This window comes from Phacochoerus africanus, chromosome 3 (assembly GCF_016906955.1).
Source record: "Phacochoerus africanus isolate WHEZ1 chromosome 3, ROS_Pafr_v1, whole genome shotgun sequence".
In the NCBI taxonomy this organism is placed as follows: Eukaryota; Metazoa; Chordata; class Mammalia; order Artiodactyla; family Suidae; genus Phacochoerus; species Phacochoerus africanus.
Genome location: NC_062546.1, coordinates 81474930 through 81492274, shown reverse-complemented (window position 1 = coordinate 81492274; position 17345 = coordinate 81474930). Strand labels below are relative to the sequence as shown.

General features: G+C 38.3%; 1 protein-coding gene across 2 annotated transcripts in view; it reads left to right on the top strand.

Annotated features, from left to right (window-relative positions):
- Positions 1-10191, top strand: part of ACMSD (aminocarboxymuconate semialdehyde decarboxylase) — a 76334-nt gene extending 66143 nt beyond the window's left edge. The window contains exons 9-10 of one of the 2 annotated variants that reach the window (XM_047772064.1): positions 7625-7723; positions 9987-10191. In XM_047772064.1, the coding sequence (XP_047628020.1) occupies positions 7625-7723; positions 9987-10049 (162 nt within the window). In that variant the 3' untranslated portion in view covers positions 10050-10191. The remainder of the gene's footprint in view (positions 1-7624; positions 7724-9986) is intronic. The other variant, XM_047772065.1, reaches the window with a different exon arrangement.
- Positions 10192-17345: the final 7154 nt, after the last annotated feature.

Sequence of the window (17345 nt, the reverse complement as noted above, 5' to 3'; positions counted from 1 at the left end):
AATGAAAAGACATGCCATGTTCATTGGCTGAAAAACTTAATATTGTTAATGGCAATACTCCTCACATTGATCTACAGATTTATGCAATCCCTATCAAAAATCCAGGGGCTTTTTTTTTCAGGAATTGACAAGCTGATCCTAAAATTCATATGGAAATGCAAGGGACCCAGAATGGCCAAAATGACTTTAAAAAGAACAAAGTTGGATAATTCACATTCCCAATTTCAAAACTTTCTACACAGATATATGCAGTACTCAAAACTATATGGTAGTGGCTTAAGGACAGACATAAAGATAACTTACTTTGAACAAAGTTACCAATACGATTCAATGACGAAAGAATAGTCTTTTCCACATACTGTAGTGGGATAACTGGATATCCACATGCAAAGATAATAATAATAAATTTGGATCACTTCTTTACACCTTACACCATACACAAAAATTAACTGAAAATGGACCAAAAACCTAAATGGAAGAGCTAAAACTACAAACTCTTAGAAGAAAACACAGCTGGAAATCTTTGTGACCTTTTAGGCAATAATTTCTTAAATATGACACCCAAAGCACAAGCAACAGAAGAAAATAGATTAAGTTCATCAAAAATTTAAAAATTATGCTTCAAAACATACAATCAATAAAGTGAAAAGACAAGCCACTTGATGAAGAAGAATGAAGAAAATAGTTCTAAGTCATAATCCAGGTCTCTAGTATTCCGAAAATATGAACAATTCTTACAACTCAGAAATAAAAAGGAAACACGTGGGCTTGAAAAGACATAAAGGATCTGACAAATATTCTTCCAAAGACATACAAATGGCCAATGAGCACATGAAAAGATGTTCAACATAATTTGTCATTACAGAAAGGCAAATCAAAACCATAGTGAAATACCACTTTAAACCCATCATGATAGCTGTAATCAAAAGGATGGACAATAACAAATGCTGGTGAGGATTTGAAGAAATTGGGACCCTCATACACTGCTGTTGAGATTGTAGTGTTGCAGCCTCTGTAAAAAATAGTTCCTCAAAATGTTAAACATGGGCTTACCATATGATCCAGCAATTCCACTTTCAGGATAAATGAAAACACGTTCACACAAAAACTTGTATACAACTGTTCAGAAAAGCATTATCATAATAGCCAATAAGTAGAAACAATCCATATGTCTACCATCTGGTGAATGAATAAACAAAACATGGTATGTCTATACAATAGGTTATTATTTGGCCCAAAAAGGAATGAAATAATGGTTCAGGCTACAACATGGATAAACTTTGAAAATGATATACTAAATGAAAGAAGGCAACATATTACATGATTCCATGTATATGAAATCTCAGAAGAAGCAATTCCATAGACACAGAAGGTAAGTTAGTATTTTCCAGGGCCTAGAGGGAGGAGGGAACAAGGAGTACCTGCTAACGAGCATTGGGTTTACTTTTGGGATGATAAAAATGTTCTGGAATTAGTGGGAATGATTATACAAATACATGAATATACCAAAAGCCACTGAAATGTATACTTTTTTTTCCCTAAGCTGCACTTGCAGCATAGGGAAGTTCCCAGGCCAGGGAAACCAAGCCACATCTGTGACCCATGCAGTGGCAATGTCGGATTCTTAACCCACTGCACCAGATCAGGAACTCCTGAACTATACACTTTTAAAGGGTGAATTTTACCAGTATGTGAATTATATATCAAAAAAAGAAAGGGTATATTCTACACCCTAGAATCCTAGTCTTTTTATGGAGGCAACCAATGTTACTTGTTTCTTTGCTACCATTCTTGAAATGTACACATACAAAAATATATTTATGTGCCTATATGTCCCTTATTAGAAGTATGAGCATAGCAAGTATATGGTCCTAGACTTCTCCCATTTTTATAACTTTAAGATCAGTCCTGTTTACAAATAACTTGATTACTTCATTTCAGCATATATAAGATCCTTCATTCCTTTTATTTTTGGATATGCTATAATTTAGTTTGATACTCTTTTGCTGCTACAAATAATACTGCAACTAATTTCCCTGGTATATTTCCATTACATGCGCATGAGTGAGATGTATTCTAGAAGTAAAATTTCTAGTTGAAAATGTGTTCTTACTTTATTTTGATAGACTGCCATTATTGATTTAATGTCTCATTCTTACTAGATTATGAGTTTCCTAAGGAGAGGGAACATTTCTGGGATTCCCCCTGCAAAAAAAAAAAAAAAAAGTTCATTTTTCATTTATCACTGTGTACTATTCCACTACACAAATCTTATTTGTTGTACTTTTTAAAAATTATAGTTGACTTACAATGTCATATTCCTTTCAGGTATACAACATAGTGATTTGACATTTACATATGTTACAAATTAATCACTGCAGTGAGTCTGGTAACCATGTGTCACCATAGAAGTAATTACAAAATTATCGACTATGTTCCCTGTGCTGTACATAAGTTCCCATGGCTTATTTAATTTATAAATGGAAGTTTGTATTCCTTAATCTCCTTTACCTATTTTGCTCCCTCCCCCAACACACACCCCTTTCCTCTGGTAACCACCAGTTTGTTCTCTGTTTCTACAGGTCTATTTCTGTTTTGTTCTGCTGTTCCCATTTTTTTCTGTTTTTGCTTTTAGATTCCACATATAAGTGGAATCATATGGTATTTGTTTTCCTTCGTATGACTTATTTCACTTAGCATAATACCCTCTAGGTCCATCTATTTTGTTGTAAATGGCAAGATTTCATTCTTTTTTTTTTCTTTTCTAGGGCTGCACCTGTGGCATATGGAGGTTCCCAGGCTAGGGTCTAATCAGAGCTATTGCTGCCGGCCTGCACCACAGCTACAGCAACACGGGATCCAAGTGTGTCTGCAACTTATATCACAGCTCACGGCAACACTGGATCCTTAACCCACTGAGCAAGGCCAGGGATCAAAACCCACCACCTCATGGTTCTTAGTCGGATTCGTTAACCACTGAGCCACGACGGAACTCCTCATTCTTTTTTATGAATGGGTAATATCCCACTTTTAATATATATACCACATCTTTTTAACCACTCATCTATTGATGTACTGATGGATACTTAGGTTGCTTCCAAACCTTGGCTATTGTAAATAATGCTGCAATGAATATAGGGGCTCACACATCTTTTCAAATTAGTGAACATCACTGGAACAAATCTGTTCCTTTCTTCTTTTAGTTACTACCTTTATTATTTGATGATTTTTTTTTAGTGTTGTTTGATTCTTTTTTTGTTTTTTGTATATCTATTGTAGGGTTTCTCCTGGCAGAATGTTTTAAGCTGATAGTTGCTTAAGTTCTAATGCATTCTAAAAGCATTACATTTTTACACCCTCACACATTTTATGTTTTTGACATCATGGTTTACATCTTTTTACTTTATGTACTCCTTAACTATTTATTGTAGTTTCAGTTGATTTTACATTTGTCTTTTAACTTTTATATTAGCTTTTTAAAGTGGCTGATCTACTGCCTTCTCTAAATATTTGCCTTTATTTTCTTATACTGGTTATGGCGTTTTTCCCCCACTTAAAAAGACCCTTTAACTTTTCTTGTGAGGCTAACTTAGTGTTGATAAACTCCTTTATTTTTGTTTCTGGGTTTTTATTTTTTTACTTCTTACTTTCAACTTTTTTTTTAATTAGAGTATAGTTGATTTACAACATTGTGCCAATTTCTGCTGTACAGCAAAGTGACCCATATACGTACATTCCTTTCTTTCTTTTTTTTTTTTTTTTTTGCTATTTCTTTGGGCCGCTCTCGCGGCATATGGAGGTTCCCAGGCTAGGGGTTGAATCAGAGCCATAGCCACCAGCCTACACCAGAGCCACAGCAACGCGGGATCTGAGCGGCATCTGCAACCTACACCACAGCTCACGGCAACGCCGGATCGTTAACCCACTGAGCAGGGGCAGGGACCGAACCCGAAACCTCATGGTTCCTAGTCGGATTCGTTAACCACTGCGCCACGACGGGAACTCCCATTCTTTTCTTATATTATCTTCCATCATGGTCTGTCCCAAGAGACTAGATATAGTTTCCTGAGCTATATAGTATGACCTCATTGCTTATGCATTCTAAATGTAATAGTTTGCATTTACTAACTCCAAATTTCCAGTCCATCCCACTCCCTCCTTTAGCTTTTGTTTCTTGGGGAAATTCTTTTTCTCTCCTTCAATTCTGATTGATAAGTTTGCCCCCTGGAGTATTCTTGCTTATAAGTTTTTTCCTTTCATCACCTTAAAAATATCATGCCATTCCTTTCTGGCCTGCAGATTTTCTGCTGAAAATGAGCTGATGGTCTTATAGGGGTTCCCTTGCCTGTGACTAGCTGTGGGTTTTTTGTTGCCTTTAAAATTCTCTGACTGCCAGAATTCCCATCGTGGCCCAGCAGAAACAAATCTGACTAGGAACCATAAGGTTGTGGGTTCAATCCCTGGCCTCACTCAGTGGGTTAAGGATCTGGCGTTGCCGTGAGCTGTGGTGTAGGTCACAGACATGGCTTGGATCTGGTGTTGCTGTGGCTCTGGCATAGGCTGGTAGCTACAGCTCTGATTAGACTCCTAGCCTGGGAACCTCCATATGCCGCAGGAGTGGCCCTAAAAGGGACAAAAGACAAAGGGGAAAAAATTCTCTCATTGCCTTTAAAATTCTCCCTTTAACTTTTGACATTTTAATTATGTCTTGGTGTGAGTCTCTTTGAGTTCATCTTATTTGGGACTCTCTGTATTACCTGGACTTGAATGTGTTTCCTTCCCTAGGTTTCAGCCATTATTTCTTTAAATACATCTTCTACCCCTTTCTCTCTCTTCTCTTTCTGGGACACTTGTAATGTGAATGCTAGTACACTTGATGTTGTTCTAAAGGTCCCTTAAACTATCTTCATTTTTTAAAATTCTTTTTCATCTTTCTTTCTTTTCTTCTTCTTTACTTTTTTTTTTTTTTTAAGGGCCGCAAGTGTGGCATACAGAAATTCCCGGGCTAGGGGTTGAATCGGAGCTACAGCTGCCAACCTATACCACAGCCATAGCAACACGGGATCCAAACTGCATGTGTGACCTACACTGCAGCTCATGGCAATGCCATCCTTAACCCATTGAGGGAGGCCAGGGATCGAACCCACATCCTCACAGATACTAGTCAGGTTCATTACCACTGAGAGCCATGACGGGAACTCCTAAAATTCTTTTTTCTTTTTTGGCTTGGATAATTTCTTTTTTTCTTTTCTTCTTCTTCTTTTTTTTTTTTTAGGGCTGTACCAATGCATACGGAGATTCCCAGGCTAGGAGTCCAATCAGAGCTATAGCTACTGGCCTACAACACAGCCATAGAAAGCCACATCTGCAATCTATATCACAGCCCATGGCAATGCCAGATCCCATGGCATGAGCAAGGCCAGGGATCAAACCCACAACCTCATGGTTCCTAGTTGAATTTGTTTCTGCTGTGCCATGAAGGGAACTCCTGACTTGGATAATTCCTACTACTCTGTCTTCCAGATCACTGATTCATCCTTCTGCATCATCTAATCTACCATTGATTCCTTCCAGTATATATTTCATTTCTCTTATTGTATTCTTCAGCTCTGATTGGTTCTTCATTATATTTCCTAACTCTGTGTTCAAGTTCTCACTCTGTTTATCCATTCTTTTCCTGAGTTTGGTGAGCATCTTTATAATCATTACCTTAAATTCTTTATCAAATAGATTGCTTATCTCCATTTCATTTAGCTCTTTTTTTCACCTAGCTCTTTTTTGTCATGTTCTTTTGTTTGAAACATACTCCTTTGTCTCCTAATGTTGCCTAATTCTCTAAGCTTATTTCTAGGTATTAGGTAGTTGGTTACAACTCCCAATCTTGCAGAACTGGCCTTATATAGATGTCCAGTGTGGCCCAGCATCAAGATTCCTTCTGGCCACCAAAATCAGATGTTCCAGGGAGATCCCCCATATGACCAGTATGAGCCCTTCTGCTGAGGCAAGGCTGACAGTGGCAGATGTGACGGTAGGTAGAGCTGGCCCCTGGTGCTAACAAGCTAGAGGGAGAATTCCAAAAGAGCACCAGTATCAGTGTCAGCATAGTAGAACAAGATCACAAAAATCATGGCCACAAGCATCTCAGTCCCTATGGGGAGTCCCAGCTGCCTCCTGTCTTTCCACAAGACTCTCCAACATCAGCAAGTAGGTCTAACCCAGGCTCCTTTCAGACTACTGCTTCTGCACTGGGACTTGAAGCAAGTGAGTTGTGCACATGCCTTTTAAGAATGAAGTCTTGGAGCTCCTGTTGTGGCTCAGTGGTTAATGAATCTGACTAAGAATCATGAGGTTTCAGGTTCAATCCCTGGCCTTGCTCAGTGTATTAAGGATCCAGTGTTGCTGTAAGCTGTGGTGTAGGTCACAGATGTGGCTCAGATCCCTCATTGCTGTGGCCCTGGTGTAGGCTTGGCAACTGTAGCTCCGATTCAACCCCTAGCCTGGGAACCTCCATATGCCGAGGGAGTGGCCCTAGAAAAGGCAAAAAGACAAAAAAAAAAAAAAAGAATGGAGTCTCTGTTTCCTCAATCTCTAGCTCTCCCAAACATAAGCCTCACTGGTTTTCACAGCAAGACATTTGTATGTTCATCTTCCCAGGACAGGACCACCAGGTCAGTGAACCCAGGGTGGGACCTGGACCCCTTGCTCCTCAGGGAGGGCCTCCACAGTTGTGATCTTCCTCCCACTTATAGATCACCATTCCAGGAATGTGGGTCCTGACTAGGTCGTGTCTCTGCCCCTCCTACCTGTCAAGTGGTTTTTTATTTATATCTTTAGTTATGGAAAATCTTTTCTGCTAGCCTTCAGGTTATTTTCAAAGATAGTTACCCTATAAGCAGTTGTAATTTTGGTGAGGCAGGAGGTGAGCTCAGGATCTTCCTACTCCATCATCTTGATCCCTCCCTCTTCCCATTTCAGTTTTGTTGACCAGGGTAATCTAGATTTTAGCACAATGCCTGACATACTGCTTTTTATATTTGTAGACAGATAATCCTGTATGCTTTGTTGTACAAAGTGTCAAACAGAAATTGAAAGCTACAAATTTAAAAAACAAACAATAATCTAGTTTATAGAGGTAGAAATTTTTTGGGGGTTGGTTGGTGTTTGCTTGTTCTGTTTTTTTCTTTTCATCTAGTTGTTTTTTATTTTTTTCTTTTTCAATTCTGGTTATATTTTCAAAAATTGTGGGATCAATTGCAATGCATCATTAAAAGAAATATAGAATCCCTAATTTCATCTGAAGAATCAGCATGTTTTACTCAACAAATGTCTGTTACTTATATATGAGTATTCTGTATTTTAGTTATTTAAAAATAAATAAATAATGGAAATGAGGATTCATTTGCAGCTTTGAGAGACCTAATAGCGACACCTGCTGGAGAAAATGTCAGAATAAATTTTAAATCCATTTAATCTTTAAAATTTTAGATCAGTTTATTTCTACTAATCAGGAAGAAATTTGTTATTTTACCATAGAAGTGCTTGTAATAAGTGAATATAACTAAGTTTACAAGAGGTTCTTTGATTCTATACAAAATTAGAGATAAAAGTTTTTTTCTTTTTTCAGGATAAAGTCATTTTGGGAACTGATTACCCCTTTCCACTAGGTGAGCTGGAACCTGGGAAACTGATAGACTCCATGGATGAATTTGATGCAGAAACTAAGGTGTGTTTGGTCTTCTTCCTGAATTTTCCTGCTCTAGTTGTGTTTGGGTTCAGAACACTTTGAAATGTGATAGCAAAGAACAGAGAAACCATTACACTTAATATTCCTAAAATTGTTACTTGATCTCCAGAAATAGGTGACCTATTAAAGGGTGAAGGAAATTTTAAAAGTCAACCTAGTACAACTAAATTCATAAAGACAAGAAAGAAGACTGTAAAGAAGCACATTATAATAATATATTTAGGTTTGCATGTTAGATGAATAAGAAAAATTTTTTAATTTTTAAATTTTTTTTCATTTAATATTTCTATTACAAATCTACCAATCTCAAAAGTTGTAACGATCCTAGTTATTTCACTATTGAGACTAAAGTCTTGATTAACAGGACTCAAGCATCCATAAAAATCAAGTAACTGGATTTTTTTTTTTCTTGTAGCATTTGACTTTTAGGGTGAGTAAATGTGCCTTAATGCTGCCACTGCCTATTCTGCCCCTTAAGTCCTCAGCCAAAATAAGTTTAAAATGAGATGCAGTGTCCTCAGACTTCCTCTCTCTTCCCATTCTACACCCACTCCCAAAAAAAACAAGTTCTTCCTAAGACCACTTTCAATCACTACCAGGGGATAGGGATGGCCCAAAATGAAAACATGGGGACATAAAAATTCTTACAAATCTTAGAAAAGTCTTAGTCATAATCCTTTTACATAAGTCTTGGCTTTCTTCTAACCTAGAATCCAAAAGTTCTCTTTGACTCTAATTCTCTGCTTTAGTCGTTAAAGATACAACTCATCATAGTAGGCTTGAAGCACAATAGATGCCAAGAAGAGTCCTCTTCGATATGTACTAGTTGCAAGTTATGAACTGGAAAGTGCCTCCTTTCGCACTTACCCACCTTTAAGGCACCAGAAGTCTTGAATTATTAAATATTTACTTATTAAAGCAGGAAGCTAAGATTTTTTTTCTTTTTAAATCAAAGTTTGAAAATGAAAAACTTTGTATAATGTTAACCAAAATTAAACTGAAAGCAGATTACCCCAAGTATCTGGATTAAGACTTTAATGAAATAATAATAATTACTATTATATGTCTGCTATGATTTACTTTTATATCTTATCACTTTCGAGTTTTCAAAAAACCTTATACAGTGTTGTATATCAATTATATCTCAATAAAACTGGAAGAAAAAAAAGAACTTTTCTTTTGGTGGCTGAATATTCCACTTATGTATATATCAGGTTTAAAAATATATTCGTCTGTTGATGTGTGCTTAGGCTGTTTCTGTATTTTGGATATTGTGAATAGTGTTGTTATGAACATGTTTTTAATTATTTTTTTCCTTTTTTGGGTGCCCCGGGACATATGGAGTTCCCGGGCCAGGGGTCAAATCTGAGCAGCAGCTGCAGCAAAGCTGGATCCTTAAGGCACTGTGCTGAGCCAGGGATCAAACCTGTGTCCCAGCACACCAGAGATGCTACTGATCCTGTTATGCCACAGCAGGAACTCCTTTAAGTCTTTTATATATTACTAGGAGTGGAATTGTTGGGTCATATTGTAATTCTATTTTTTGTTTAAGCTTATCACTATATTTATTATCTTATTTAAATGCATTTGCAGGGAGTTCCCATTGGGGCTTAGTGGGTTAAGAATCCAACTAGTATCTATGAGGATGCAGGTTCCACCCCGGCCTCACTCAGTGGGTTAAGGATCCAGTGTTGCTGCAAGCTGTGGCATAGGCCACAGATACGGCTTCGATTTGGTGTTGCTGTGGCTGTGGTGTAGGCTGGCAGCTGCAGCTCCAGTTCAACCCCTAGCCTGAGAACTTCCATATTCCACAGGTGCGGCTCTAAAAAGAAAAATTGTTCTTACAAAAGTAAGTATAACACAAATACACATTTTCCACATACTGCTTGTAACATAAATACATATTATTTCCATGTTCAGAAATTCAAAAACTCCAGCTGTTTTGTCCATGATTGTCGACATATTTGAGAAGCAGGGAAAATAAAAAAAGCACAAATATACCATACATCATTTATATTTTTGCTTTTAAAAGATTATTCAATACAAATATATGACTATAATTTTAAAAATAGTAGTAGGGTAAAACATGGTCAAAGAGACTTACTGTTTAACCTGCTAATAATATTTTTCTATCACATTAGAGAATTGATTTTTTTAAATCTGATAAAGATATTTAATAAATATTTATTAAAAATCATTAAATAATGCTTTGAATTAAAATCTTTCCTTTTCATTTTTTCAGGATAAACTCAAAGCTGGCAATGCCCTAGCATTTTTGGGTCTTGAGAGACAACAATTTGAATGACTGAATTTACAACAAAGGCAAACACTCAAGAAGATACTTTGTTTTTAAGTATGTATCACACATGCATTACTAAAATCCTATTTTGAACTATTTATCCAGAAATAGAATATACCCAAATATACCAAATTATTCAAAACAAAAATGACTCATGTGTTTTTATTCTGAAAAGCAGTGCATTATTTCATGTGCAAATAAGAAATTATTTTCCTAGCACTTTTTAAATAAATGGCAGAAATAAAAACCAAAATGTCATTAAAGATTTATATGGAGAAGAAAAAAGATTCATCTTAGAGGGTTCCAGCAGGTTTTCCACTTTGAGCAAGTATATGTGATTAGGGCCCTCTTTTTATCTACTTTTAGCACCTCCTATTAGCCCAGAAGTGAGCTGGTAATGCTTTAGATTCCAAAAACAATAAATGATATAGATATTCCATAACCTCTAGAGCAGGATACATGTTCATGGAATAACTACTAAGCAATAAAATATTCATGTCACAGAAGCATCAGAAAGAAAAATTCATTTGGATTCAAATTTGGGGCAGATCTTCACAGAAGCTGGAACTTGGGCAGAGTCTATAAGGATGGATAAGGTGTGTTTAGGTTTTGAAGATGGGAAATAGATTAAGAAGGCAAAACTATGGGAACATAGGTTTTCAGACTGAATGAGAACTTATCTATTCTGGAGAAGTTTCAGGATGTAATTTGCTTTCACCAGAAGCTCTTTTAGTTTAAAATGCTAAGCAGAATGTGTACAGTGAGCTGTGGAGCCTGGGCAGGGCAGTACCAGGGTTGCCTTGTTCTACTTACTTCATTTCTGGTCATCCCACCTGGGCTGCCAAAAAGGAACGTGGTCCTGAGAAGGGTGATGAACATCTGTGGTTCATGTACCTCTGGCTGAAGTCTAAAATCAAACAGAATTTTTCAAATTACCTCCTTTGCTTTGGATTTATTCATACTTCTTTTCCCATCTATTAGTCCAGAAAATCCAGAGTTGAGTAATTTGTGGTGATTCAATTTTCACTAAACTACACCCATCCCATTATTTTCTCTTTATGTAATCTATTACTCCATTTCTTTCTTGCTCCTCCTGTCCCATTCTAGAACTTTACCCACCCACCACTCTGCTTGTTACTCCAATCTGCCAAAAAAAGAAAAACAAAGTTGCAAAACAGCAACATGAAGCATATGTTATTTCTTTTCATCTCCATTCTTTGGGGGAAAATGCCTGCTCCTTTTCAAATATTCTATATTTGAGCACCTTTAACATAGTGTTTAATGACAGTTTTATTATGAAAAGTAACCCGATCATCTCATTCAATAGCATAAACATAGAGAGAAATATGTAGATAAATAGATAATGCATATATACATATTCACAGAGCATTTGCATGATATGCCAGGACTGTTGGTATGTTCCAGACACTAGGGATATAGAAGTTAACAAAAAAATAAAATTCCTTCTCTGATGAAGTCTACAATATGGAGAGTAAGAAACATAAATAAAGAGAGGACTAAGAAAGGAATGGAGAGCAGGAGGAAAGAAGGAAAAAAGGAAGGGAGATAGGGAGGAAAGAAGTCAGGAAGGAAGCAGGGAATTTTCCTTATACTAATAAACATTATGCAGAAATTAAAACAAGGAAATGTATAGAGTGACTAGGGGAAGGATAGGGGATAAAATATTAAGTTGTAGAGCTAGAGAGAACTTTGAACTAAGACTTGAATACTAGAAAGAATTAGCTCTGGAGAAGAGTCTTCCAGGCAAAGGCTGGAGTAGCAAAGTTTCTGAGGCAGAAAAGAGCTGTGATCGAGCTTATGAGCTAGAGGGAGAGAGCTAGGTACAAAACTACAAAGTTGGTCAGATAAGTAGGCCATGGTCAAGAGTTCAGACTTTTATGGAATTCCCATTGTGGCTCAGTGGGTTAAGAAGCCAACATATAGTGTCCATGAGGATGCACGTTGGATCCCTCACCTCACTCAGTGGGTTAAGGATAATGGCATTGCCACAAGGTGCTGTGTAGGCCACCAATATGGCTCAGATTCAGTATGGCTGTAGCTGTGGCATAGGCAGGCAGCTTCAGCTCCAATTTGAACCTCAGCATTGAAACTTCCATAAGCGGCAGGTGTAGCCATAAAAAGGAAAAAAAAATATATTGGGAAGAGCTTAGACTTTTATATTAAGTATTATAGGAAATCACTGGAGTTTTAAAAATAGGTTTGTGGGCTCCCATTGTGGCTCAGTGGCTAACGAACCTGATCAGTATCCACGAGGATGAGGGTTCCATCCCTGGCCCCTCAGTGGGTTGAGTAGTTGGTGTTGCTGTGAGCTGTGGTGAAGGTTGCAGACACAGCTCAGATCGTGTGTTGCTTTGGCTGTGGTGTAGGCAGGCAGCTGCAGCTCTGATTCAATAGTCTTGTTGTTGGATTTGTTATATTTCAGATGTGTCTTAGACACTTAGGTAGGAATGTCCAGTAAGCTGTAGGTATGCTATTCTGGAGGGTTGAAGAGGGAAGGTGGGGGAGGCCATCAGGGTATAGAAAGTATTTAAAGAAATGAGACTGGATGAAATCACTGAGAGAAAAAGTAGAGCAGAAACCCAAAAGAACCCAAGACTAATTCCTGGAATTCACCAGCATTTGGAAGTCAGATGGAAGTAGCCAGCACTGGAAGCTGAGTGATGCCCAGTGAGGTAGGAGGAAAACCAGAAAAATGTGCTATTCAGAAGTCAGGGGAAGATGATGTTTTAAGAAGTCCTAACAGCTTTAGGCATTTAAAAAAAAAAAAAAATCAACAATACTCTGGTGCTTTACAAAATCACATGCCCCAAATATAACTCAATCCTACATTGAGTTCCACTTTCTATAGTTCTAACTCTGATTAATGGCATGACCAAGTCACCTAAATCATCTTTTTCACCCATATCAAGCCTGGCATTAAATCCAATATATTTTACCACTTTTGTACCTTTCACTTCTTATCCATTCTTCCTTCCCTAATGTTTCCAACTAAATTCAGGTTCTCGACTCTCACCAGGACAATTGAAATAAACTTTTATGTATACCTTTGCCTTTTGGCTTCGTCTGGTACAATCCATCTTCCACTCTGTGGCCTGAGAAATTTTTTCCAAAGTATGTACCTGATCATCTCTCTCTCTCTCCCCGCTCCACCTCCCCCCACCCTCTCTCACAATTCTTCAGTTGGTAGACTGGTGGTTTCTAGGCTTAGGAATTTCAATACTCAGTATCTCTCTCTTTTAAAAATGGCACTGATATCTCTAACGCAACACCCCATTTTGTTTTTTTTGTTTTTTTTAGGGCTGCACCTGTGACATATGGAAGTTCTCAGGCTTGGTGTTGAATCGGAGCTGCAGTTGCTGCCCTATACCACAGCCACAGCCACACCAGATCCTTAACCCACTGAACAAGGCCAGGGATCAAACCTGCTTCTTCATGGATACTAGTCGGGTTCTTAACCCACTGAGCCACAATAGGAACTCTGACACACCTTCATTTTGAATTTCAATTATCATCCTACGAGCTTGCAACTTCCTTGAGAGCAGGAAACATGACTTTATTTACTTATTCATTCATTCACATTCATTCATAAACTATTTATTGAGGGTCCATTACATGCCAAGAGCCACACCAGGTACTGGGATAGCGTAAGTAAAAGTTGTTAGAAACTGAGGGAAGAAGGAAGCAGAAATGGGAGCAATGAGATTTTAAGTAGGTTTATCCACCAACAGAGTGGCCAGGAACATTGAGCAGAGAGAACTCAGGCTTCCTGCAGTTTAGGGAACAGCTAGTTATATAGAGAAAAGGGTAGTTTCTATTTTTAGCACAGGTTCAGTGATGGAGTAAGAAACTGGGAAGATACAAGTTATGTTGTTGCAATTTAACTGTTTCTCCAGCTTTTTTTTTTTTTTTTTTTTTTTTACTTTTTGTAGCCCTCTCTGGGATCGTGTTTTTGGTAATGGGGGGTGGGAATGTTTTCCACAATATAGATTTTTAACTCAGCCTTTGTGTAGAAGATTTATTCTAATAAGGTGGGTGGGGAAGGGCCAGGAAGTAAGAGGCTATTGGAACATGCAGACTTTTAAAGTTCCCAAAATCATAGTATTTTGGCAGTGTACATATAGGGCCCTGGTTGCTAGGTTTTTTGTTTTTTGTTTTATTATGGACGGTGCAGTCTCTTTGAATTAAAATGACACTTTTTCATGGGATGGGTCCCAGGGTATCCCAGGTGAAAGCCAGTTTTGCCCCACTACCTTGGAATGCCATTTAGCACCCCTAGACTCAGGTCTACAATAAGGTTCAAGAAAGCAGTATTTCAGAGTTCCCATCGTGGCTCAGTGGAAATGAATCTGACTAGCATCCATGAGGACACAGGTTCAATCCCTGGCCTTGCTCAGTGGTTTAAGGATGCAGTGTTGCCGTGAACTCTGGTGCAGGTCTCAGATGAGGCAGCTTGGATCCCGCCTTGCTGTGGCTATGGTGTAGGCCAGCAGTTACAGCTTCAATTCAACCCCTAGCCTGGGAACCTCCATATCTCATGGGTGGGTGCCTAAAAAAAAAAAAAAAAAAAGTAGCATTTCTTCCTCACCCAATGTAGGGCCTGCCTCCCAAATTCTCATTCCTTTTCCAAAGTAACACCTTTCTTGGCACAATTGATGTGGGACTGTCTACTCTATGTAGAGGAGACCTAATTGTAGGTAAGTGCTCTCAGCAGGTCACAGTAAAATGAACCCCAGGACTCTCTCCAGCTATTCTTGTCTTCCATCTTTGTGTTTCATTTTGTACAGTTACCACCTAACAAAAACAAACATGTGCCTATAATTGTGCTTATAATCTATTTAGGAAGATGTATCAAATAAGTAACAAATTAATATAAAATGGCTATAATGACAAGAACTAAGAAGGAGAAGCATATAGCATATAGAGAGCTTCTAAAGGATCTGACCCAATTAGGGCTGGGGAGAGACTTTTCAGAAGTGTTGATTGAGCTGGGATCTGAGTTGCTAAAAAATAAAGAGGCAAAGAGGAGAGGGAAGAACATTTGAGCCAGAGCAAACAACATAAATGAAAGTCTATGGCAGGAAAGAACACAAAGAAATAAGACCACTGGGGCTGGAGGTAAGAAGGCAAGACATTCTGGGTATAAAGTGACAAGACCATGTGGGGCCATAGGTTATAAGAGGAATTTTATCTATCAAAAAGCAACAAGGGCAGTTCCCGATGTGGCACAATGTGTTAAGAATCCAGTGGCAGTAGCTCACGTTGCTGCAGAGGTGTGGGTTCAATCCCTGGCCCACCGCAGGGAGTTAAAGGATCTGGCTTTGCCACAGCTGTGCTGTAGGTCACAGCTGTGGCTTGGATTCACTCCCCCGCCTGGGAAATCCATATGCTGTGGGTGTGGCCATTAAAGAAAATGAGGTTTTTAATTAGGGGATGACTAGAATTTTCAAAAGACCCTTCCGGTCCTGTAACACTGCTCGCACGCAGAATCTCAAATATCTCTCAGGAAAATAACTTTTTCAGGCTTTTCTCTCCTTTGTTATCTAGTATAAGTATTCCTCCAAAGTATACCCCTGGTGGGGAAAAAAAAATTCCACCACCATTCCATTCCAAAGGACAACCACTCAAAGTCATTCAAGGACTTCTTTTCTTTGTATTGTAGCCTTCCCCATCTTTTCCTTCTCCCCTAAAAAAGAAGTCAGCTCTAACTCAACTTAATGTATATTACCCAACCAGAAAACTTAAACCTAGATTCAATTTTATCTTTTTATTTTTATTTTTAGCTTTTTTAGGGCCGTTAACGGTGGCCTATGGAGATTCCCAGGCTAGGGGTCAAAACGGAGGTGCAGCTGCTGACCTACACCACAGCCACAGCCACACGGGATACTGAGCCACATCTTCGACCTACACCACAGCTCACAGCAACTCGGGATCCTTAACCCACTGAGAGAGGCCAGGAATGGTGAACCTGCAACCTTGTGGTTCCAGTGTCAGATGCGTTTCCGCTCGCCACAACAGGAACTCCCTAAGCTTAGATTCAATTTTAAATTGAGTTGTTTTCTTATCATTGAGTTTTAAGAGTTCTCTGCATTTGGGGGATACAAGTCCTTTATCAGATATGCGATTTGCAAAAACTTTCTCCTTTTTTTTTTTTTTAAACAAGTGGCCGCACCTGCGGCACATGGAAGTTCCCAGGCTAGGGGTCGAGCCTCAGCCATTGTAGAAGCAACTCAGAGTAGTTATGTTGTGAGCCACACAGGAAGTTCTCTCCTTGTATTTTTGTTCTCTTTCGTGGAGCAGAGATGTTTAACTTTAATAAAGTCCAACTTAATTTTTTTATGTATATATATATCATCCTTTCGTGTTGTACCTAAAAACTCATTACCAAATACCAGCTCACCTAGACTTTCTCCTATGTTACACCGCAGAGGTTTTTTTCTTTTTTTGGCAGCCCCACTGCAGATGGAGCTCCTGGGCCAGGGATCAAATATGAGCCACATGCTTTGCTACAGTTGCAGCAACACCTGCTCCTTAACACCCTGTGCCAGGTCAGGGAGCAAACCTATGTCCCAGTGCTCCAGAGACATTATTGATCCCATTATGCCACGGTGAGAACGCCTCTACAAGTTTTAAAGTTTTGCATTTCTACATTTAGGGATATGATATACTTAGAATTTTTGCGAAAGGTTAGAGAAGTGTCTCAATTCTTTTTTTTCCATACAGATATCCAGTTGTTCTGGCACTATCTGTTGAAAAGACTGTCCTTTCTCAATTGAATTGCCTCTGCTCCTTTGTCACGGAGTAGTTGACTATATTTGTGTGGATCTGTTTCCAGACCATCTATTTCATTTATGTGTATCTATTCTTTTGCCAATACACGCTGTCTTTGCTACTGTAGTTTGAGGTCAGGTAGTGTCAGTCCAACTTCTTTGGTATTGTGTTGGCTATTTGGGGTCTTCTGCCCTTCTGTATAAACTTTAGAGTTGCTAAGGATATCTACAAAATAACTTGCTAAATTTTCTTGGGGGTGGAGGGAGTGCACTGAATCTATAGATCAAGGTAAGAAGAACTGCCATCTAATGATATTAAATCTTCAAATCCATAAACCCAGAATATTCTTCAACATATCTACTTTGATTTCCTTAATCAGAGTTCTGTGGTTTTCTACATATAGACCTTGTACATATTTTAGATTCATACCTATATATTACATTTTGTAAATGGTACTGTTTTTAATTTCAGTTATACACTGCTAAAATATAGGAAAGCAACTGACTCTTGTAC